The sequence below is a fragment of the Micromys minutus genome (genome assembly GCF_963924665.1).
Source record: "Micromys minutus genome assembly, chromosome: 1".
In the NCBI taxonomy this organism is placed as follows: Eukaryota; Metazoa; Chordata; class Mammalia; order Rodentia; family Muridae; genus Micromys; species Micromys minutus.
The window spans coordinates 143,713,834-143,736,960 of NC_137969.1; the positions used below are offsets into that span (position 1 = coordinate 143,713,834).

Below are 23,127 nucleotides of genomic sequence, written 5' to 3' on the forward strand. Positions count from 1 at the left end.
TACACTGTAGCTGTCCTCAGACACACCATAAGAGGGCATCAGATCCCACTACAGATGGTTGTGAGCCACCATGTGGTTGCTGGGATTTGAACTCAGGACCTCTGCAAGATCAGTCAGTGCTCTTAACCACTGAGCCATCTCTCCAGCCCAAGAGAGGTTTTCTTATAGTGATGAAGAATGTCTGAATACATACACAGTAACTAACATGACAGGCCACATTACAAAATAAAGAACGCAGTCCATGTGATCATCTCAAAAAGTACAGGGAAAGACTTGACGAGTTTAAACATCCATTTCTGACCCAAAACTTCAGATCATTTGTGAGGAGGATACACCTCAGCACATGAAGGCCAGACATGACCATACCACAGGTAGTACTATGCACTGGAAAAGATTTCAGCACGCAGGACTGAGATCTCAATATAGCCCCAGCAGTCAAGGAATTGGTTCACCTGGCACAAATATTTTAAGATTATCAACCCTCACTAAATGCTTCTTTTCTAAAATCTCCAGTTATATAATCACTTATTTCTCTATATATTTCCAGAGGTCAATGTTTCCGGTGTCGTCTTTGTCCTGTTTCTGTAGATTTGGAAAACTTATTTTAATTTTCTTTGATTACAAGCAAGTGACTGTGTTTTGTGCTTGTGAGTTTGCATAGGCACACCCATTTGCGTCCATGTGCATGTGTGTGCACCTGCATGCATGTGTATCCTTGTGGAAGCCAGAGGGCAACTTCTAGTTCTGTTTCTCAGTTGTGCACTGTGTGTGTGTGTGTGTGTGTGTGTGTGTGTGTGTGTGTGTGTGCATGTTAGAGTCTCTCAGTGGCCTGAAAAATCATCAAATGGTGTATACTGGCTAGCCTGAGAGTCACAGGGAATTTCCTAGCTATGTTTCTCAGTACTGGATGAGGGTGTGCCTGTGTTTTGCACAGTTTCTGGAGACCAAACTCAAGTCTTTCTACATACTAGACAAGCATTTAATGTTTTTAGATTGCATTTTCTTTTTGATGTGTTAACTAGTCAATTCTTTTTTAACATTTGGAGTATTATCTGATTTTGGGGGTAGGGTTATTGTTATCCTGTGGACTGTTTTGTTGTTGTTGTTGTTTGTTTTTTCCTTGCAACTCAAGAGATTTTTTTTCTTCCAGTGAAACACAGCATAATTTTTTCCCTAGTTAATAATTACCAAGAAATTTGCACCATGACAAAAAAAGCCTATGTATTTCAGAAATAGATTAATAGGTTACTTTTTAACAAATGTTAGGTCAAAGAAACTATAAAAAAAAAGTTAGTCTTGCCCTAGTCACATTGCTCTCTTGAATGTGGCCTCTTTTTAAAATTTAAACATGAGACACTTAAAACTTACAGGTTTTATTTTTTTCCTGTTGTCTTTGACTGAATCCCTAGCCCTACCCACAAAGCCTCAGGATGTAGGTAAGAAATCTACTTGTATATTACCAGGGACTACTAAGTTAGGGAAATTACTTTTCTTTAGCCTTTTAACACTTTCATTATTTCTGTGGTTTTATTTATTTAGTCTTTCTTTTCTTAGTATGTGTATATGGCTCAGTGATTTCAAACAGCCCAGGGCAGATTTTCACTTTGGCTGTCCTATTGCCCATTCTACAGGGTGCTTGCAGTTAGAAATGGCCAACAATCTGGATAGTGTTGTCTTGAGATGTAATTTGGGCTTCAAAATATTAGATTTTTTGTGGCAGATAGATGTAGTCTAACAGAAGAACATAGATGCAGTATATATAAATATACATACATATATACACACATATGTACACACACAAACACATGTATAAACATTTATGTACAATCTTTAAAAATATGTCTCCCAACTAGATGATAAATACCCTCAGGGTATATGAGACCCTGCTTTCTCCTTCGTAAGGAGTAAGGGGTGTCAACCTGAAGGAAGGAACAATTTTAACATTTATCAAATGAGGAAACGTTGAAATTTTCCTATCCAGAGCAAGGTCTTTTTAAATTCTTCTGGCCAGAAAGCCACATTCTCTGTACATGAATGTAATTTGCTTAATATCAGCCCAGAAAACCTGTGCTCAAGTGATACACAAACCAATAAGGTTGTATCTATGTATCAAGAATATATACGTATTTACAATATATATACAGAAACAATTAGTCAATTAATGAAAAAGGCCATGTATTTGCAGGAGAACAGGTGGGGAATGAAGAGTGAATGTAATGACACTATAATCCTAAAGAATAAATTAATAAGTAATTACAATGTGTACAAGCATACTCAGCATGTGGGCCTGGCCTGTGCTGTATCCTACACATAAAGGCTTGTTGAGAAGCCAACGCTTGAGCTTTTCCTCTGCTTTCCTCATGTATCAGCACATTTCAGATCCTAATGCTCTTTGCCCATTTAATGTGTTGTGCAACTGTGCTTTCTTTCCTTTGTATTACTCCCAGCACAATCCAGATCCTACCATTTTCTTTTCCAATAGAACAGTCACTACGATCCCCTAATGGTCTTTCAACTAATTGCCACGGTCCCCTAATGACCCTCCAACCATATCCTATCTGATCATCCTTCTTTCTACTTGACAAATAGTTCCTATTGCTTTCTATTTCTTTGGCACCGAGGGAGGGCCCAGCACATAGAAACATCATTGCCTGGTGTTTCTTATTGTGTGAGCATGGTCATATTACTATTCCCTATGAAGATCTCAAGGGCTTCCAGCTGAAGCCCACACCTCTTGGTTTTACATGCAAGATTCTCATAAACCAAACTCTAAATGAGGCCCTGTTCTTCATAGGAAATGGGTTGTGCCTCCCCAAATTTGTCTCAAAGTTTCTTGGTTTTGTGCTTTTTCTTACATATTTTCTCTACACATAAGACTGGGCATCTTATTCTCTGAATGGTAAATGGCAAATGTGTGTGTGTGTGTGTGTGTGTGTGTGTGTGTGTGTGTGTGTGTGTGTTTGTGTAGGAGATCGAGAGACTTTCACATTCTTTATTAAATATGTTAAAATATTTCCACCATAAGCTTTTTGTAGTTTCAAACTTGAATGCCATGAAAAGTTACTTATTAGGAAAATGTGAAAATATAAAGGTATATAATAACTCAAATATCCTTGATTTTCAGATCATTTCAACGCTACCCAGAAATTCATAGATGAGAACACTGCATACCTGTGAGTTGTTCTGGATTCCCTTTGATGACAACGCTTATTGTATTGTTATCTGCTATGTTCTGGGAAGGAAAATGCTCCTCAAAGATAACCTAATTCAATAGCAGCTGTAGGGAGAGTAAATATATTAACCGTTTCCATGAGTTATTTTTAGACATAAGTAGAAATTCTGCAGAAGATCACTATGTACCCTCTACGAACCCTTGCAGGACCATCATTGCATTTGCCCAGTATGTTCAGGAAGCATCCTTTGATGAGGCAGAGATGCTGGTGAAAGTCATGCTGGATTACAGGGATAGGTGCTTGGCTGACAGCTCACTTCCGGAGTGTTCAAAGATAGCCGTAAGTAAACTGTGTGCGATTCTCCTCTAAACAATATCTAAAACTGGTGCTCTAGACACACAGGGTTTAGCATGTGTGGCTCAAGAGGGTGTCTATTTCCTGAAGCCATAGTTACAGGCAGTTGTGAGCTGAGAGCTTGGGTGCTGGGAAGCACATGTGGGTTCTCTACAATAATTATTTTGCTTAGTGTCAGTGTTTAGGATAAGGTGCTTTTCTCAAGGGAAATACAGTTCTGTCTTATGATACATAGAAAGACTGAGCTGTGCACTTTTGATCTCTATGTCTATGACTTATTGACACTCGGTCATATCCGCACAGGAAGGGGTGATGTTCCGAGATACAGGGCTCTTACTTCTCTTACTGTCTCATACTGTGCTCTCACATTTTTCTCTTCTGGGCTAATTCCAAATGGAATTCCAATAAAAAAACTGTTGAAAACCATAAGCAAAGCCACATAGAGGTTTCAGCCTTGGGAGATAAGAAGAAAACCCACAGAGTTGTTTGGTACTGAGACTAATCGATAATGGCCACTTTCAGTTTCAAGGGGGAGAGTCTACCAAGCACTTAGCAAGCCATAGCACAAACAAACAATGGAACAAACCAAGTAGCAAGGAGAAGCAGCATAGAGATAGCCAAACATCAAACCAGGCGCTTAACAGCATCTAGTATAAGTGACTGGAACCACCCAGTTGAAGAGAACAAGCAGAGATGACTTCAGGCTGGACACTTAAACTACTCGGTGGAATGGCAGGGGAGGAAGATGCTTTGTCAGCGCTCCCAACTGGAGTTTATCAGGAGGTCAGCGTGCTCTGTCAAGGAACAAGTATGTAGCTACTCAACCCATCGCAGATGTTTTAATATCATGGGTCAAACAATAATAACCTCTATTAGAAGGGGCACGGCGTTGTTAGTACTCTCAGCTGTTTGGTGGTCTCCTCTCTCCCTGTCATGGAATTAGATGGACAGCCTGCCCCAGACAGGGATTTTTGGAAGACACTTAAAATAAACGTCCTTGCGTCTGAGACAAGGGAGAGCTTCCTCATTTCTAGGATCCAGTTTTAAGAGGCTTAAAGAGCATGTGACAAGTAACTGACACAATGTCCCTTACGGAATTGCAAAGTTGGTGTTGCAAAAATATTAACAGGTGAAGGAGGCTTTCTGTTGTTGGATGATGTTTCTCAATGTGGGGGATACTCTCCAAAGGCTTTAGGTAAAGACATTCTGTCGGTAGCTGTGTGGACACGGTAACCCTGTCACCAAAGGTGACAACTATCCCTCACATTGTCTCCTCTGTTGTTCAGAATGACGCCATCCAAGACATGTTCTGTGATATGGAGGGGCTGCCGCAGAAGCCTAACTTTTCTCATTGCTGTGGGAAAGCAGGCTTTCAAAGAAGACTTTGTTTCTTCTTCAACAAGAAAGCTGACGTAGGATTTCTGCCCCCTTTCCCTACTCTGGATCCAGAAGAGAAATGCCAAGCTTATAAAAATAGCAGCGAATCTTTTCTAAACCTGTAAGTTTAATTTTGGTATCAAAGGCTTTGAGGTATTGTTCTTGTTGGGCTAAAAATCTGTTCTTTTCTGAGCTTCATAGTTTTATTTTCCAAACAGCTTCAGGCCCTGTGCTCAGTGAGGCTGTAGCTCGATGGACCCTGCTTTTAAGACTTCCGCATCAGTATGGTGTGCCTTCTCATGTGATAATCTGCAGAACAGAGCTGTGTGCCCATCACTGAATATCTAGGGAACATGGAGATGGGAGTATTTTCTGCCCAAGGGAAGTTGCAAGTTTTACCTTGGGAAGACTTAAATTACTGAGCATGTAGTCTCCAATGTCTTTGTAATAGTGTAGTGAACGCCAAAGGAAAGTTGTTTCCCTTCCACGACACCTCTGGAAGGCTATTGAATGTTGAAACAATCACAAGTTTGCCTAAATTTAATGATGTTCTTGAATCTTGGGTATAATGTTTAGATGACATTTTTCTTTGATATGATGGGGAGAGGGAGACAGGCTTCCTACGTCACAGGAAGGGAAGGAAGAATATACACTGTGTTCAAGATGAGAGCTGCCCTTGTCATCCTTAATATGGAGTTAGCAGCTCTAACTTTAACTGCTGGAAACTGGTTCAGCTTCCCAATGAATGTTGCTGCAATGGAAATCCTTTCTTACCTTCTCCTTCATCTTTGTAACTTGTTTTTCTTGCCATCTTCTTCCCCTTCCCCCTTTCCCTTGTCAACCCTTCTTCTCCGGCTTCCGTTCCCACCTTCTTTCTTTTGAAAAAGACTTAATGTTTTATAGCTATATGTATGAGGTTGCCAGAAGGAACCCCTTTGTCTTCGCCCCTGTTCTTCTAACGGTCGCTGCTCGGTTTGAGGAGGCAGCAGCTACGTGTTGTGAACAGCAACAGAAAGCCACCTGCTTTCAAGCCAAGGTGGGTACCACACTTATTTTACCAAGAGGGACAAGGAATCACGCAATGCCATGGCTCTGGATCTTCGCTTAAAATTAAAAATTACAAAAAGCATGTCTGCCATGTTCAATATCATATTATTAATGCACTCTCTGATAGGCATGCACTGTGTACCTGAAGAGATTTACTAATTATCAGGTTCTCACTTTTGGTTTTGTTTCCAATTGCAAGAAAGCCCAAGCGAGTAGATTATCTAGGGTAAATGCCGGTGTGATGCTTTCTGTCCGTGACAAGCTCTCTCTAGGCATTAGTAAGGAGGTGGAATCATGCCAGTAGTGACAGCCATGTTCAGGGGACATACTGCAACAAACCCTGTCCTACTAAATGCAGTTCTGCCGTGAGGAATACTGGCTCAGCCCTTATAATGTGCCAAGCATATGCACAGTTTTCTCAACACGAAAATTTACTAAGATAAAAATTGTATTTTCTAGTATTTTCTGTAGCTGGAAATTTTCAGAGTAGTTGATATACACGTAACTAAAAACTCAGAAAGAAAGTGAGTTTGGCCTTTTTTTCCAACAGATGTTTTTTCTTTTCTTTCAGGCAGCCCCCATCACACAGTATCTAAAAGCATTATCTTCTTATCAGAGAAATACTTGTGCAGCCTTTATAAAATTCGGACCCAAACTCTTAAACTCTATGTGAGTTTTGTGCTGTTTCTTGTATTTTTTCTTTGCTTGTGACATACATTATTATTGTTGTTGTTGATGATGTTAAATAGCTAGTGATGCTATTTGTAGCCTTCCTGATTCTTCAGGACATAGGGATGGGAGATGCCAAATGAAAAGAGATACATTGCAAAAATGCATGTGATGTTTTTCTCTGTAACTGAAACCAGCTTACACAGTATGTTTGGCTGTAGTAATTACCACAGACAGAGCCGCTACCAAGCCATTTCTACTTGGAATCCAGAACTGGGGAGGTGGGTGTGGCACAGAGGCAATATACAACCCTGTGATTTTTCCAGGAGAACATATAGACTAGCAGTTCTCAACCTGTGGGTCACAACCCTTCTGGACCTAAGGCCATAGTCAATAACTCTACTCATATTATGATTCAGAGCAGTAGCAGATATGTACAGTTGTGAAGGAGTAATGAAAATAATTTGGGGTTCATCACAACATGAAGAACTGTTTTAAAGGGTAGCAGCATCAGGAAGGTTGAGAACCACTGGTATAGATCATGTAACAACACTCTCAGCTATTGATAGGAATTCTGTATAAAAACTCACAGCACCCTTCACTTTGTGTAACATAGGTAAAGACCCTCCCTATCTATTATCTATTTAAATTATTTTAGTGGCCTATCAATCATCTTTTCAGAAACATTGCTGTAGTCAGTAAAAAGTTCCCCAAGATTGGATTTAAGGACCTTACTTCCCTCTTGGAAGACGTCTCTTCCATGTACGATGAATGCTGTGAAGGGGATGTTGTGCAGTGCGTCCGAAGTCAGGTACATTTCCTTTAGAAGGGTTACCTTAAAAAAAAACCTATGGAAAAAAAATCAAAGCAAAAGCCAGTGATTTCTAATATTTACTTTTAACTTTTACCTTCTATGATATGAAATTCCCATAGTTAGGAGATTTGTACAATACTGTGATACGTTCATGTGTGCACTGGGACCTGGTCACCTTGTCAGTTCTTTGTGTAGAGACTTCAAGGTGCTTCTCTTCTGGCTCTTCCTAAAGTGTGTCACAGTAACTGTGGACAGAGACTATACTAGGCTAGACCTCCTGTTCTCTACCATCCCTATCTCTTCCTGTCCATTAGTAATTGTTTCCTTTTGTGTCAGAAGCCCCCAGGAAACCTCAGAAAATGGCGTTATTATTAAGTTTTTAAAAGCTGCTTTCTTTGATTTTTCTAAGGTCTTTTCAAATAATTTCGAGTAATCCCTCTCCCCTCCCATCTTCTCTCCTCCCCTCTCTCTCTTTCTCTCTCCCCTCCATCTTTCTTTCTATCTGGAAAATATATATTATGTGTATGTATATATATTTTGATGGCATGAAGCATATTTTAATATGTATACACTGTAGTACATTAAATCAAATGACTTAATACAGATTTCTGTATTATTCTCACATACTTATGTTTCTGTGGTAAGAGTACTTTCAATTTACTTCCTAACAACTTTCAAATTATATGACATGCTGTTATTAACTATGCTCACCATGACCTGCAGTAGAATTCCTGAAACTATTTCTCCTATAGATCTGAAATTTTGTCTTTGACCAACATCTTCCCACTCCTGGGTTCTATTCCAGCATCTGATAACCCTTAAAGCAATTTTTTTAAAGGAATGTACTGGTAAACATATTGTTGTAGAGTTAAAATTTTCAGGCACTTTAAAGTCAATATGATTTCATTAAAAATACACAGATTTCTTCTTAGTTAAAATTAAGCTTCATGGTGATGGTTTTACATTTGTTTTAATTACAGCAAAGACAGTATATTACTTAACTGACTTGAATTTTAGGTATTGGGAAATATCTGCTTTAAATTAAGCAGTGGACAGAAGATGTCCCTGGAATTATTTTATTCTCAAATGTAACCCAGTAAAGGGATGCCACTCATAATTTATTTCTGTGGTATTTGGTTGTTTATGAGAATGTGGGTTTAATAATGTTAAATTGGATTTACTGACCTAGTGTAATAATTTAAATTCTCTATGGCTTGAAGCTGAAACTAAGGGATCGTATTGTATTTCAAATTTTCCCCCTTTAATGTCTTTACGGAGAAATGCAAGAAATCCAATTGTCATTAACTGAAAATAGGAATGAATTCTTGGGAAATTAGAATGTGCTGGGCCTAGAACAATGCTGGCTTCAGATGAGCTATGAATGCTGGTAACGTGGTAGCAATCCATACCCCATTTCTTACCTCAGCCTTAGTCTCATCCCATCTTTTGCCCCCAGAATTCACCAGAAAAGTCCAGATAGTGGGAATATACTGAATTAAGTTAGGGAGACCTGAAGTACCCAGAGAGTGTGGGGCAGGGTAGGGTGAAGGCACAGGAGAAGCTGGGGAGGGGACTGAGAGCCAGGATGTGGAGGGGGAGGGGCACCTCGGGTCGAGGACAGCGATGGCTGCTCCACAGAAGGCTCTGAGTATGGTCTAACTGCAGGGTGGAAAGATGGATGCATGCATTCATTTCAGACCTCCTGTGTGAGCAATAAGCCTTGTTCCCTCATCCCCAAGCTTTATGTAGAGGTAAGAGGGTGACAAGGTGAGAATGGGGGCAGGGCAGGGGTTTCTCCCTCTATACTGCATCGTTTGACCCTTTGAGTAGCCTCAGATTTATAGTAGCCACATGGAAAAGATTAAATGAATAAGAAAGCATCTTCTTCTTTGGAGAAGTCTTCACTGGTAGTTTCTGCACTGGTTAATTTCCTAATCAGTCTTTGGTTCTCTTGTATTGACATTTCCAGCCCTACAGTCCACTCTGATCACATTCGTTCCCCTCCCCAACCATATCCTCCCCCTCATCTCCCTACCCACTCAACTTCATGTCCTTTATTCCTCTCAGGAAACACACACACACACACACACACACACACACACACACACACACACACACAGAGTTTACTCTGGGTTGGCTAACAACTGCTCAGGGGTATGGTTGACGTAGCCAGTATCAGGGTGCTGGAGAAAACCGGTTGCTCTCTCCCTGCAGGTGTCAATTGTAAACAGCTTCTTGGTTAGGGCTGGAACTGTGTCCACTTTCCTCTGTTGTATCCGGAAGATGCTGTTGCCTTAGAAACATTCGCCACCTCTGGCTCTTAGAGTCTTTCCACATCCTCTTGCACATAGATCCATGATCTCTGAGGGGAAGGGTTTGATTAAAAACATCCCATTCAGGACCCAGCATGTTCCAAAGCCTCTCACTCTCTACACATGGTCCAGTTTTGTGTCTCTGTTACTTACTGTATGAAGAAGGCTCTCTGATGAGGACTGTGCAATGCACTGAGTTTTGGGTGTACAATATGCCATTAAGAGTCATTTTGTTGCCATGTTTATTTTTACCAGAAACATAGTAGAGGTTTCACCCTAGGCCCATGACCTGTCTAGACCTCATCTCGGCCACTTCCTTAGTGTCAAGTGTGAGTTCCATCTCCTGGAGTGGGACTCAAATCCAATCAAAATAGATAAACCAGAAGAGGTTGATGACTCCCATAACATTTGTGCATTATTAAAGAGTATACCTAGGCAGGTTCGTACCATAGATTAGAGGTTTGTAACTGGGTCATATTGGCAAGTGCTTTTCTCCTTTGATAACATGCACAGTACCTACCAGCACTATAAATACCAGTCAGTGGGGGTAAAGCTTCTCGTTGGGCACTAATTAGATCTCTCCATGTTCAGTGACATAAAGAACCGGTGTCTTCAGCAACTGGGCCTGACAAACAGGCTGTGGAGGGTCACTCCTAGAACTGCCAATGGCCTGTGTTTGGGGAGGTCTTTGGGACACCTCTGGCCAACAATTCAACAAGATGTAACCCATTCATATTACTGGGGGGTTTTACTTGTTAGTCTAAGATTTCTAGCTGGGGCATCTTCTCCCTTGTTACATGGCAACACCATTTAAATTCCTTGCATAGCTGTAAATATGTTTAGGGAGCTTCTGCAGCAGTGGGTCTCACATGGCTCTTCAGGGGCCCTTGTGTGAGTCATCCCTTCCCACATTCCTTCCACTCTCTGTTCTGCCCCCTCGTCCTCCTCCTCATTTAAGCCTCTAATTCTAGTTTCTCCTTCGTCTCTTTATAACACTACAGTCTAATTCCCCTTCCTTGGAGGATCCCCTCTTTCCTTTAAAAATGAGATTATATATATATATATATGTGTGTGTGTGTGTGTGTGTGTGTGTGTGTGTGTGTGTGTATGTGTGTGTGTGTGTTTCTGCACCACATCTGTATGAGTGCTTACCGAAGCTGGGGACTTCGAATCTTCTGAACAGAAGTTACATACAGGCAGCCATAGTCCACTATGTGGGTCCTGGGTCCTATTTGAGATCAGTCAGTCAGTGTTTATAACCTTCGAGCCATCGCTCTAGCCCCCAGGCCAGTTTTTCACTCACCAGTCAAATCTTTGTGGTTTTGCCGTGTGCTCGGAGAGACATTTTAGTTCACAGGGGGATCTCGGTTGGCAGAGATGTATTGCTTTATAGTCAGTCACCACCACAGAACGCAGACACAGTTCTCATGGTGTGTAAGGACATTAGAAAATGAGGTGACAGTAACACCAGAGAGAGGGATCCGTGGGTAAAAAGTAGAGACACTCGCTTTCAAAGCTCAGGACCTGGGTTTGGTTCTCAGGACCCTTATGGTGGAAAGAACCAACTCCCACAACTCTGACTGCTACGTATGCATGGCAGGTGTGAGTGGCCACTTCCTTAAAACTCAATGGATAAATACAATTTATTTTTAAAAAGTCAAGATATCAATGTAGGAGAGAACTCGGGGGAAGTAATATTTATTTATGTTTATTTAAATAAACTAATATTTAAAAATGGCTGTAAGTTTGGGTTTTTTTTTTCACAGTTACATAACCTAAAACCCTAAGTGAGAGAAGACAGCTGCAGTAATATGAAATTTCATGAATATTAAGTCAGTGTGAAATGTAAATGAATATATTATCTCTCTAATGAGTTGATGCATGGACACTGAAAGGCCACCCCGTCCTACCTAAATCTGTACGTGACGATAATCTAAAAGTCACAATTTTCTTGTTCTCATTTGATGCAGAGCCAGGTTATGAACCATATCTGTTCCAAACAAGACTCCATCTCAAGTAAAATCAAAGCGTGCTGTGAAAAGATGACACCGGACCGTGAAGACTGTATCATTAACACGAATAAAGATGACCGACCGGAAGACTTACCTCTGAGAACACCCCAATTTACTGACAGAGAAAATGTGTGTCAAGAACGAGACTCTGACCCGGACAAGTTCTTTGCTGAGTACTATAATTCTTCATTAAGAGCTTAGAGGGCAGATGGAAAATCAGACTCCCCTGTGCTGGGTACTTGTGTCAAAGGATAAGGCTTGTGACTCACCAGCTGTAAAGATCATGGCGTGTACATGAGCTAGCCTGTGCATGAGCTAACCTGTGCATGAGCTAACCTGTGCATGAGCTAGCCTGTACATGAGCTAACCTGTACATGAGCTAACCTGTGCATAAGCTAGCCTGTGCATGATCTAATCTGTGCATGAGATAACCTGTTCATGAGCTAGCCTGTGCATGAGTTAACCTGTGCATGAGCTAACCTGTTCATGAGCTAGCCTGTGCATGAGCTAACCTGTACATGAGCTAACCTGTGCATGAGCTAACCTGTACATGAGCTAACCTGTGCATGAGCTAGCCTGTGCATGAGCTAGCTTGTGCACTCTGAAATGAAAGCAGTGCTGGTCATAATTCCGACATTAACTGGATACCTTATATGTGTCAGGCAAGAGGCTGACTATATCATTCCATTTCTCCATTTTGAAATCTAAAACCAAATGCAGAGTAAGTGCCGGTTCCCTCAATACTTTGAGTGATCGGGATGAGAGGTAAAGAAGTTAAGTGACTTGTTCAAGATTCTCAGGTAAAAATGAGAGTTAAGTCACATTCCTGACTCTCCAGCTGTGTCCCGAGGGAACGCTTAAAGGACTGGCAGCCACAGGACTAAACCTGAATCCTAGTTGTCAATGGGACATGTTAAACTATCAGCCTTATTGTTTTTAACGTCAGTGCAAAGCGAAGGGGGTTCATTTCGGTATTTTCCCATTTTCACACCTCCGGAATTTGTTCTTTCTCATTCCATTGTCTCATTGCCTCCTCCTATGCCTCCTGGTTTTCCCAGTTTCTTCCCTACAATTCTTCTCCATCCACTTTAAAGTCATGTGGGTCTCACTGTCCTTTCTTCTCCCCCCTTTCTCCTAAGATCTTCCATGAGTGCTTCTGGTTTTATCACACACACACACACATACACAAAAATACTTGGATTTAGATTTTCAATCCACCCAACTAGTCTCTGTGTCTTTATAGGTGAGCTTACAGTTAGGATTATAGTTGACAGGTTTTTTTTTCTCCAAATTCTTGTAATTTTGTAGGGCTGTTTTGTTGGTTGGTTGGGTTGCAACTTGTCCTTACCTTTCTCTCCAGTTAGTTCTGGAGATTTGCTGTTTCACAGTGTTGGACAGGACAGGTTCTTTCTTAGCTCTTTGCTTATCAGTCTTATGGATTTACTTCTTCCTGTCCTTTAGTACTTGAGGTGTATTTCCTCTTCCATATGTGTAATGTCCCTTTAGATAGGAACTGAATTGACCCTGAAATGCCCCCCATCAATTTAAACGTCGTTTTCCTGTATACAGCAACCGTGTTTGTCAGTTACTTTCATGACTTGGAGTAGATCATCCCATGGTCTCCGGGCTTTTAAGATTTCTGATGAGAGGCCTGGCGTTACAATGAGTTTGTATTCATGAGTGGGGCCTTTTCTTTGTGACACCTGGACTACGCTGTTGTCAAGGTTCTCTGGTCTTGTCTATCTGGGGTTCCAACTACCTCTTGCACTTGAAAGTCTGTTTCTTTTTCTAAACTCGGGGATTGGGAAGCAACTCTTTCTTTTACCCAGGAGTTTCTTGATTATTTACCCAAGTGCTTGGGTATTGTGGTTGTGGTGTTTGTTTGTCCTGTTAGTGTTCTGATGTTGGAGTGTTATATTTTTGCCTGTTTTATTAACTCTATTGGTGGTGCTTTCCACAGGTTTTTAAAAATTTTGATTGACAGTTTTTTTTTTTTTCCATTTCCAACTCTCTTTTTGCTCCTTTGCCTACTTGCTGAATGCACCCTGCTCTCTGCTGTCTTCCCACCTCATGGCTGGCTGGCTGCTCTGTTTTGCTGGCTTCTCCATATCTTTTTCTACTTTCCCTGTCAGTCCTGGGCAAAAGTCATCTGTGCTTGCTTATCTTTTTTTCCTTTTCAAGGCATTGATTGATCTTACCAGAAAACCTTTGAAACCTGCTTTTTATGTAATCCAGCGACTTTGGGTTCATTAGTTGAAAGGTTATGATCTTTTGGAGGACCACAGTGCTCGGCCTCTCACGCTCTTCTCTTTCTGGGCTGTGATTTGTGCCCAGGGAGGAGAAACAAATTGCTCTCGGAAGTGACTTCTGTCAGGCAGGCCTGCGGCTACGCCTGTTTTCATTTTTACATTGTATACATACGTGTGTACCTGTGTGTGGGTATGTGCACATGTGAAGTCAGGTGTCCATAGAGGCCAGAGGTCATCAGCTCCCGGATGAGCACAGGCAGCTGTGAGATTTGACTATGGCAGGAGAAGTACAAGCTCTTCACCACAAGCCGTCTTTCCGGCCCCGTTGCTTACGTTTGATCGGGGCTCCCACCATCGTTTTCTCTGGTCTAGGTGACTCTGCATTTCTTTGTAGATCTCGGACACTCTAGCTCACTTTCCACCCTCGGAATACCATCCTTCCCTATCACCCTGTCTCCTTCCGCAGCTCACATACAGACGGTCTCTCTCCCACCATCTTGCAAAAAAAAAGTCTCTTGAATGTTTTTTTTTAATTCAGATTTAAACAAAATCTGAGATATTTACATTTACACAATGAGATATGTTGAGGATGGGACCCTAGTTTAAACATCAAACTCATTTATCTTCCATATACATTTTATGTGTATAAGTTAAATTAAATAAAAATGTATAGCTGATTTTTAGCATGCCTACATTTTGGTCTTAGCCTGTCATGTGAGATTGATTAGGTGTACAAATTTTCACTTACAATATCATATTGGCATTCAAATAGTTTTGGATTCTGAGGCATTTTTGGCATCCAGATTCCAGAAATGGGGAAATTTAACCTGTGACCGTGTGTGTACCCAACTTAGGGGCTCAGCGCCTTCTGATTGAAGGTGCGAGTAAAGCTCACTGAGGAAGTATGTCCAGGAAGTCTTTATGACTGGTTTGATCCAGCGTACAGCACCTACCACGGCTTCACCAATGTCCCTCCATCCGTCTCCCTCCCCTCCGCCCATCGTGGCCTGCACACCTGCACAGCCTCTGTGTTTTTCTCCGAGAAGGCGGAAACCGCAGTCTCTGATTTGGAGTTAAGGAAACCGTAACTCCCATATTTGGCAAGTGGCAGGAGGGAGCAATGGGCAGAGCCACCCTGTGTCTCACCAGGCATGCGCCGGGAACGAGTCTGAAGTCTGGAGGTGTTTTTCCAAGTGTATCATGTAGTGCCCACGGGGCTTCATATGTGCGGTAGTCTAAGAATTCTTTCTAGATAATTCTAACAGTTCTATACTCTTTGATGAAGAAAGACTGTTAGTCTGCAACAGGATATGGGAAAGGTGTTTTTTAAAAAAGTGCTGTAAAGTGTTCTATGAACAGCCAAACTCCACATCTAGCTTTGACAGTAGACACAGTGTAGGGCCTTACTAGAGCCAATGAACGTGGAGTCTGGGTTTTTTTCTTTGGATGAGTTCTAACGGTGTGAATATTTGGCACACCTCAGGTTTACTTACGAATACTCCAGGAGACACACTGAATTGTCTACACCAGAGCTCCTAAGAATCTCCTCGGTGTATAAAAATCTCTTGGAAGATTGCTGCAGCCGAGAGAACCCGGCAGGGTGTTACCGCCACGCGGTAGGTGCCGTCAACATAGATTCAGAAAACTATAGTTGGTTTTTATTAAAGCTTTCTGAATATAATATGATATAATAATAAAATAATATATTATGTGTAATATATACTTGTTATAATATTACATTACGCATTTTCTTTCATGTTTCTTTCTCTATATTTGCATATGTTTTTAAAAATAAGATTGGAGAGGTACATTTCTTAGAAAATGTTTGGAGCTTCTGTCCTTTATTATAATAGGAAACCGTTCTGTGCTGAGTGGTGTTATATTTGATTCCTATCACAACCACAGAGTCTGACTTAAAAGAACAGAGATTTGTTCTCTCCATATTTCAGGCCAGTGTATGAAATGAACCATACAGGGCTGAGTGGTAAAATGGCTGTGTCCCCCACAGGCTCCTAACAGAGAGAGCCTTCCTGTTCCTGAGCTTTTGCTCTCTCAGAATGTGAAGTCATTTACTTATGAGCTCTCTTACTGTGTGCGCACACTGAGCGTGCTGGTTATGTGTTTATAATTTTGAGTGTGCTTCATAGGTGAGAATCTTCTTCTATACATTAAAAAAAAATATTTGTAGTGTTTTCCTCAGGACAGATTATTGGGGGAGGGGTGATGGGGTCAAAATATGCAGACCTTTTAAAAACACTTGACACGAACTACTAAGTCAACTTCTGGGGGAAAAGTTGCCAGAGCAGTGGGTGTGCTTGGATGAATGGTGGTACTAGGAAATTCTCTTTTATCATGGAGACACATTTGTCTCCCATGGCAACGTGTAGAACGATTCTCTTACATAGCTCCAGAATGTTCAGTTTATGCTCTAAGAACAGCAACAACAAAAAGTCCATCAAAAAATTGAAGACAACTCAGGAGGTTTTAAATTGCAAACCTAAATGATGGGAAAACATACAACTAAAGATAAACACACCACAATATTCTACAATAATGCTTATTGGCCGGGTCACCCTGGGAATTGGCTTAAGTTCAGGATGCTATGTTCCTTTACTAGTTTCTCTGGCCACTTCTAGACAAAAACCAAGTACATGTCTTGTCATGACAAAATTCAAATCATACCTCGTAAGTGCTAATCTCTAAAATGTTATGAGATGTTTTAATTGTTTATTGAAATTGAATACCTCAAATTCTTGCACATACATATAACACTGTACTCAATTTGGAGAAAAATGCATAATCTGTAAACAAGAACAGCAACAACAAAAAGATGCACAGAAAGCTGAATGTGGCCTCATTCAGTTTTCGATAAGATACTCGCAGTGATGGTTTTGTCTCACTTACTGTGAAAGTCAGCTTATAATCATTCACATTTAGGTAATGCGGTAAGAAACCTGCTCCCCCTACAGTCACGTTCTGTTACCGTCTTTAACAAGCCACGAGTTTCTCACCCATGGTTGAATCCAGGGTACTACAAAATTCTCGTTATTTTATGGAGACACATGCCTGTGTGTTGCAGTGTGGTTTCCTCCCAGAGCCTCACGATCACTTTTAACTTCCAGGAGGATAAATTCAATGAGACAACTGAGCGAAGCCTTGCAATGGTCCGGCAAGAATGCAGACACTTCCAGGAGATGGGAAAGGATGCCCTGAAAGGCCAGTAGGTTGTCTGCATTACTTGGGCTAAAACTATGACCAGGAGTAAATCATCTCTCAGATACAGACTATTACTGCATTATTGTAGGCCAGTCTTTCAGTTATGCCAGCTCAACTCCAGGAAGGAACAAAGATATAAAAGTTAAGCATTCACGCCAAGCCTTTCCATGACTCTTTGACTAGAAATGAGGCCACAAATGGGAAGAAATATGGGAGGTCTGGAGAGATGGCTCAGTGGTTAGGAGCACTGGCTGCTCTTCTAAAGGTCCTGAGTTCAAATCCCAGCAACCACATGGTGGCTTACAACCATCTGTAATGAGATCTGATGCCCTCTTCTGGTGTGGCTAAAGATAGCTACAGTATACTTAAGTATTTATATATAGTAAATAAATAAATCTTTAAAAAAAGAAGAAATATGAGGTTCTAGACCCTGTTCCTGTGAGATTTAGTGTCTGTGAAGCTGAGTTTCTGGCCCCCAAAATCAGGACCCTTGTATTCTGTTCTATGTAAGGAGAATGGAGAGAACTTCAGGTGTCCCAGGAGATGGATGAGTGGCCCAGGAGTTCAGTAATAATGACAGAATTGTCACCAGACCTGCTTCACTTTATAGTATCTATTCTTTTGGTGCTTTAATGAGAATTCAAGATTAGTAGACTGTTAATTCACATTGATAAATAGCCATCACTCTAGTGCTGGCTTTATTAAAGCTCAACGTCTTCAAGTCAAACAGCACAGTTCAAACGTGATTTCATTACTCCTGCTGTCAGCCCTGATCTCAACCTCGGTCCCTCTAAGAATTTTGGTTTTTTTCATCTTATTCCTAACATGGCTGCCAAATACTCCTTTTAAACAATTTAGCATCAACACAAAACATTTCAAGAACATTACTTACTGGACAAGGTCATTCCTGCCAAGGCTTTTCTGTCACAGCATGAGGGTCATACTGGGCGCTGACCATTATTCCTGTCTCTCATGGGTTTGGTGGTAGTCGTTTTGGGGACAATGGGTCTCTGCCTTCATCCAGAGACAAACACAATTGTGTTCTCTCAGTTTCCTTGTGAAGTTCACCAAGGCAGCCCCTCAGCTCCCCATGGAAGAACTGGTCTCCCTCAGTAAGGAGATGGTGGCAGCCTTGGCCACCTGCTGCACTCTCAGTGATGAGTTCGCCTGCGTTGACAACTTGGTAAGTATGGCTCTGTGCGCCAGACTACGCTTCTGTTTGTTTTACTTTGTGATTCTTCAAATCGAAATATAATGCTGTCATTACCCTCACCCCTCTCTCGAATCCATGGCCTCTTTTTCTGTGTCTATGATAGCTAAAGGCAGGTGTATTCAGATAATATACAAATTAAACATTATGAGTCAGTTCAGTGTTATTCCTGCGCGGTGCTTTTAGGCCCGCCCCGTTGGTAGCTTTCCTGGGAAGACTAACTATAGCAATTGCCTGCAGCTCAAGAGGTTGGTCGGGTGAGGGCTCCCCGGTCCACACTGTCTGTCAGTGTTCTGTCAGTCATCCGGTGCTCCTGTGTTAGAGACGATCTCCTTGTACAGTCCTAGCTGGCCTAGAACCGTGTAGGTCAGACTGGTTCCACCTCTCCAGTGCTGGGATTGCAGACCTGGTATTTGACTTTTCAGATGCCTTCCCTTGCACTGTTCATTCATACAAATTATCTACTTTCCTCTGTTCTCAACATTTTCCAAGCAAGAAATATTTTATTTTTGGTTGGTCATATAAGTCTGTAAAAACAAAACAACAAAAACAACAACAACAACAACAAAAAACCAGATAGAGTTCAGAAGAGAAATGCTACTTTCTGCCCAGTCTTTTAGGAATGGGTGGAGAGTATGGGTGAGGGGCACACCCAGAAACCCACGTTCCATTGTCACTCTGAGGCCACAAGTCTCTGCACAGAATAGGAACTTTGTGTCTGTAACATGAAACATCAATCCATAGGCATTTACAACTTAGCTTTTACATTTACTCGTTAGCTTTTACAACTCTTGCTACCCAGTATGGCATCAGGGATACCTGTGTTTTCCTAAGCAAGGCTGCTGGTGATCTCACAACTAGCTCTTCGTGTGTGTGTGTGTATGTGAGTGTGTGTGTGTGTGTGTTTGTGTGTGTGTGAATATATATATATATATATATATATATATATATATATATATATATATTAAAGTGTCCTTGGCATTTTAAAGTCATACCAGCATTCCCTTTATCATTGGTATAGGCAGATTTAGTTCTTGGTGAATTATGTGGAATAAACAGGAATCGAACGATCAACCCCGCTGTGGATCACTGCTGCAGGGCAGACTTCGCCTTCAGAAGACACTGCTTTGAGCATCTGAAAGCCGACACAACCTATGCGCTCCCCTCAGTCTCTGCACTTGTGTCGGCTTTGCATGCTGACTGGTGCCAACCTCTGGAGGGGGACCTTCAGAGTAGGAAACACAGGTACGAAGCGCAAAGGCACATCTGTCTCGAGACTCACCGAGATGTCTAGGGACCTCGGCTGAGACGCTTTGTTTAGCTCAACAGCCCTGCTTCCCTGTTGCTGTTGTCTGTAAGCAAACATCTGGTTTATCTTTTTCCTTATTTGTAAAGTTTATTCCCCAAGCTGTGGTTTGAAAAGATGGGCCAGGCAGTTAGCCAGAGTGCATGGCACCCACCGTGGATGTGAGTTGAGAGCTCAGAGAATAACATTTGGCAGTTTTTTTATTTTTTTTATTTTTTTTATTTCTTTTGTCACATGGTCTTGGGGACGGAACTCAGGTCATCAGGAGTGCTGGCAAGGAAGCATCTTCACCCTCTGGGCCGTCCCACCATCTCCAATGACACGTACTTTGCCTTCATATACTACTTTCAGTATTTTAGAGCAGAGATACAAAGAGGCAGAAATTTTCCTTTTATTCTCTTCTGTAATGTTTCAAATGTCAAGAATAAGACAAGAATAAGATTCTGGATCCAGTCCCTTGTCTGTCAGTACCAAGTGGGATAAAAACAGCATTTAGCCACCGAGGGAAGGGAATTATTGATTTGGGAAACGATTCCCTTCTTTTAGAAGGTCTACTATTCTCAACAGGGTCCAATTTTGTCTGTGACTGTATAGTCCTCAAAAAGTCCACTTGGTGAATGAGAAAGTTTGTAAGACCCTTGAGGAAATGGAACATTTAAACTTCTCACACTCACCAAATATGAAACGTAGGGTGTGTGCTTGCATAACAACACGTGGAAGAAAAGGGACTGCAGGGGAGTCAGTCACTGATTCTGTTGGGTGTCTCTGGGCACAGGTTTCTGGTCAACTTAGTGAAGTGGATGCCAGAGATCACGGACGAGGAGCGCCTGTGTTTGTTCACGAAGTTCACCGCTGTTGGGGAGGAGTGCGGAGAAGTGGAGACGCCTGAGGCCTGTCTCAGTCCAGAGGTAATTATTTCTTGTTTCCCCATGGAAGGTCTACTGCAATCTCTGCAAGTAAGAACACAATAGAATTCACTATGAGATTTTCCTCTTCTCTACAAGTCTAATAGTCCTGTGTCTGAGAGCTCAAAGCGAAACATTAGGCATCCACAATATCTTTCCCGTGTGAGAAAAACTGTCAAGCAAATGCTGTTCCAACCTTGCTGTCTTGTCTGAAATTTACACAAAATTACATCCACCGTCCACAAATAAATGAAGGCAATAACTATAACATTACATCATTGCTCCTAACTCCTTGACCTTGACTTTAAGGAACTCACGGTCAGATGACGGGGAGAAGGCAGGAACAAGGGCTAGGAAGGAAGGCATTTAGGTGGCTGTTTCCTCCTTCTGGGTCCTCCCAAGGTCACTCAGAGGACAGAACATGAGGGAGATGAGGGGAAGGGAGAGAGGTCGTGGCAGAGCTGTCCTTGCTCCCTTTACTCCTGTGGCGTCTGTAGTAACCTGTTGTGTGTGACTCCGGAACCATGAGTGTCTGTCTGTCCCGGTGGGTGGCTGTGATGGAAGGCGTGATGAAGTCTCCAGGTTGCCTTCTCATACTTTTTTTCCCCAGCAGTCCATGACGCCCTTTCCTGCTCATACACACACACGTCCACACACGCACAACTCATACGGTTTCCTTCCGCTGGAGAATTCTCTATTTTACTGAGTGACTTAGTCTTTGAAAATACTGAGATAAAAATGATTAGTTTGCTTCAATATACTAATTAAATATACTTTAATCAGAGACATTATCCTCCATCCACCAGCTGTTCAAGTGTGTCCTTAAGGCCTGAAAAAAAGGATAAATGAATTTATTTGTAGTTCATAAAAAGACTTCAGTGTCTTTCCTCAAGATTGTTCCCATCCCCAATTTATATCTTCATTCAATATTCAAATGAGCATCTTTCCCCAAACTTAAACATGATCATCTCAAAATTTTCTTCCTGTGATTGTTTTTTTTTTTTTTTTTTTTTTTTCTCTCTCTCTCTCTCTCTCTTCTAGAGATCAAAAACTGGTAATGAAAGCCAGGCTGAGGAGAAACAAGGATAAATGACCAGAGGTGAATAAACATTTCTGTTTCAATCAAATGTCCAAATGTCATGTGAATGCCTGGCCTACATGGCTCTTTCCTTCATGTGTGTCAGATTCTGCTTCAGATTCAGCCATTCACCTAGGAGCTCAGAGCTTCCCGGCTCAGACCCTCATGTGTGCCTCTGGATGCCAGTCATTATACACGGGGCAGGAACGCTGCATTTGTGCCAGGGCTATCTAATTTCTCAGTAACACAAGGGGACCCATGTCTCTCTGCCTTTCTGTTTTCTTTTGTCTGAATCAGCAAGAGAGATAATTTTGTTTCTGGAGAGGTAAACCTGGTGTGTAGTACATTTCTGGAACCACAGCCCTTGGGGTGCTGGATCAGGAAGAAGGGTGCAAGTTCAAGGCCAGCCTGGGCTACATATTGAGTTCTAGGCCAGTCAGGACTACAGGGTGCAACAGTACCTCAGAGAGCTAAGGTGAGGGAGGAGAAAGAAGTGCTAAGTTCTCAGGGGGGACTAGATAGACACATGACCTCCGGAGAATTCTTCTGAAAGTCTCTTTTGATAATGTCATTGAAAATCACTGTAGTGAGGCATGGTTGACACATGAACAAGGAACCTTGTACACAAAAATATTTTTGTAATTTCAAAAATATTCCTAAGATGCCCAGGGTCGGGGGAGAGAGACCCGGACACAGGAGAGGGCCTATTTGTAACTCAATGTACAACTCACAGGTCACGCTAGTAACATCTTACTACATATATGACTGCTACCTGAGTTCAGGTTCTTCCACTTCATGGTTTGTTTTTTTCCTTTACAGCCAGTACCAGATTACAGGATCGCCTTCCATCCTGTGACAAAATTCAGCTAAAGAAGAATGGAATAGAAGGTCCTTTTGTAACCCTTTCTTGAATCATGTTCCTACAAAAAAAAAAAAAAAAAAAAAAAAAAAGCAATAAAAAGAGAGGGTAAAATTTCTCTGCAGACTAATGGTTGTCTACCAACATGATCACAAAATTAGCTGACTGAGGTGCAGTTGGCAAAGTGCTTGCTGCGTGCCTTCATTTGGATTCTTTTGCTGTGACCGACACCATGGCCAAAAGTGACTTGGGAAGGAAGAGGCTTGTTTTACCTGTGCGTTATAGTACTTCACCGAGGGAAGCCAAGGCAAGAACTAAAGACAGGAACCTGGAGGCAGGAAGGGAAGAGACCAGGCTCGCATTCAGCTACTCTCTAACACAGCCCAGGTCTAGTTGTCCCAGGATGGTAGCACCTGCCCTGTGCTGGGTCCTCCTACACAAATTACCCATCAAGAAAGTGCCCAACATACATGCCCAGCGGCCAATCTGATGAGGGGACAAGTTCTCAATTGAGAGCTCCTCTTCTCAGGTGTGTTAACTTGGCAA

The 23,127-nt window shown here is 41.7% G+C and overlaps 1 protein-coding gene across 1 annotated transcript; it reads left to right on the forward strand.

Annotated features, from left to right (window-relative positions):
• Positions 1 to 1,348: 1,348 nt before the first annotated feature.
• Positions 1,349 to 21,733, forward strand: AFM (afamin; the record flags this gene model as incomplete). Its single annotated transcript, XM_080911204.1, has 14 exons — positions 1,349 to 1,436; positions 3,125 to 3,173; positions 3,380 to 3,512; positions 4,814 to 5,025; positions 5,808 to 5,940; positions 6,523 to 6,620; positions 7,302 to 7,431; positions 11,717 to 11,931; positions 15,491 to 15,623; positions 17,130 to 17,227; positions 18,274 to 18,406; positions 19,455 to 19,678; positions 20,515 to 20,647; positions 21,686 to 21,733. The coding sequence occupies 14 exons, from the start codon at positions 1,349 to 1,351 to the stop codon at positions 21,731 to 21,733; spliced, it is 1,827 nt and encodes a 608-aa protein (XP_080767330.1).
• Between the last annotated feature and the right edge of the window lie 1,394 nt (positions 21,734 to 23,127).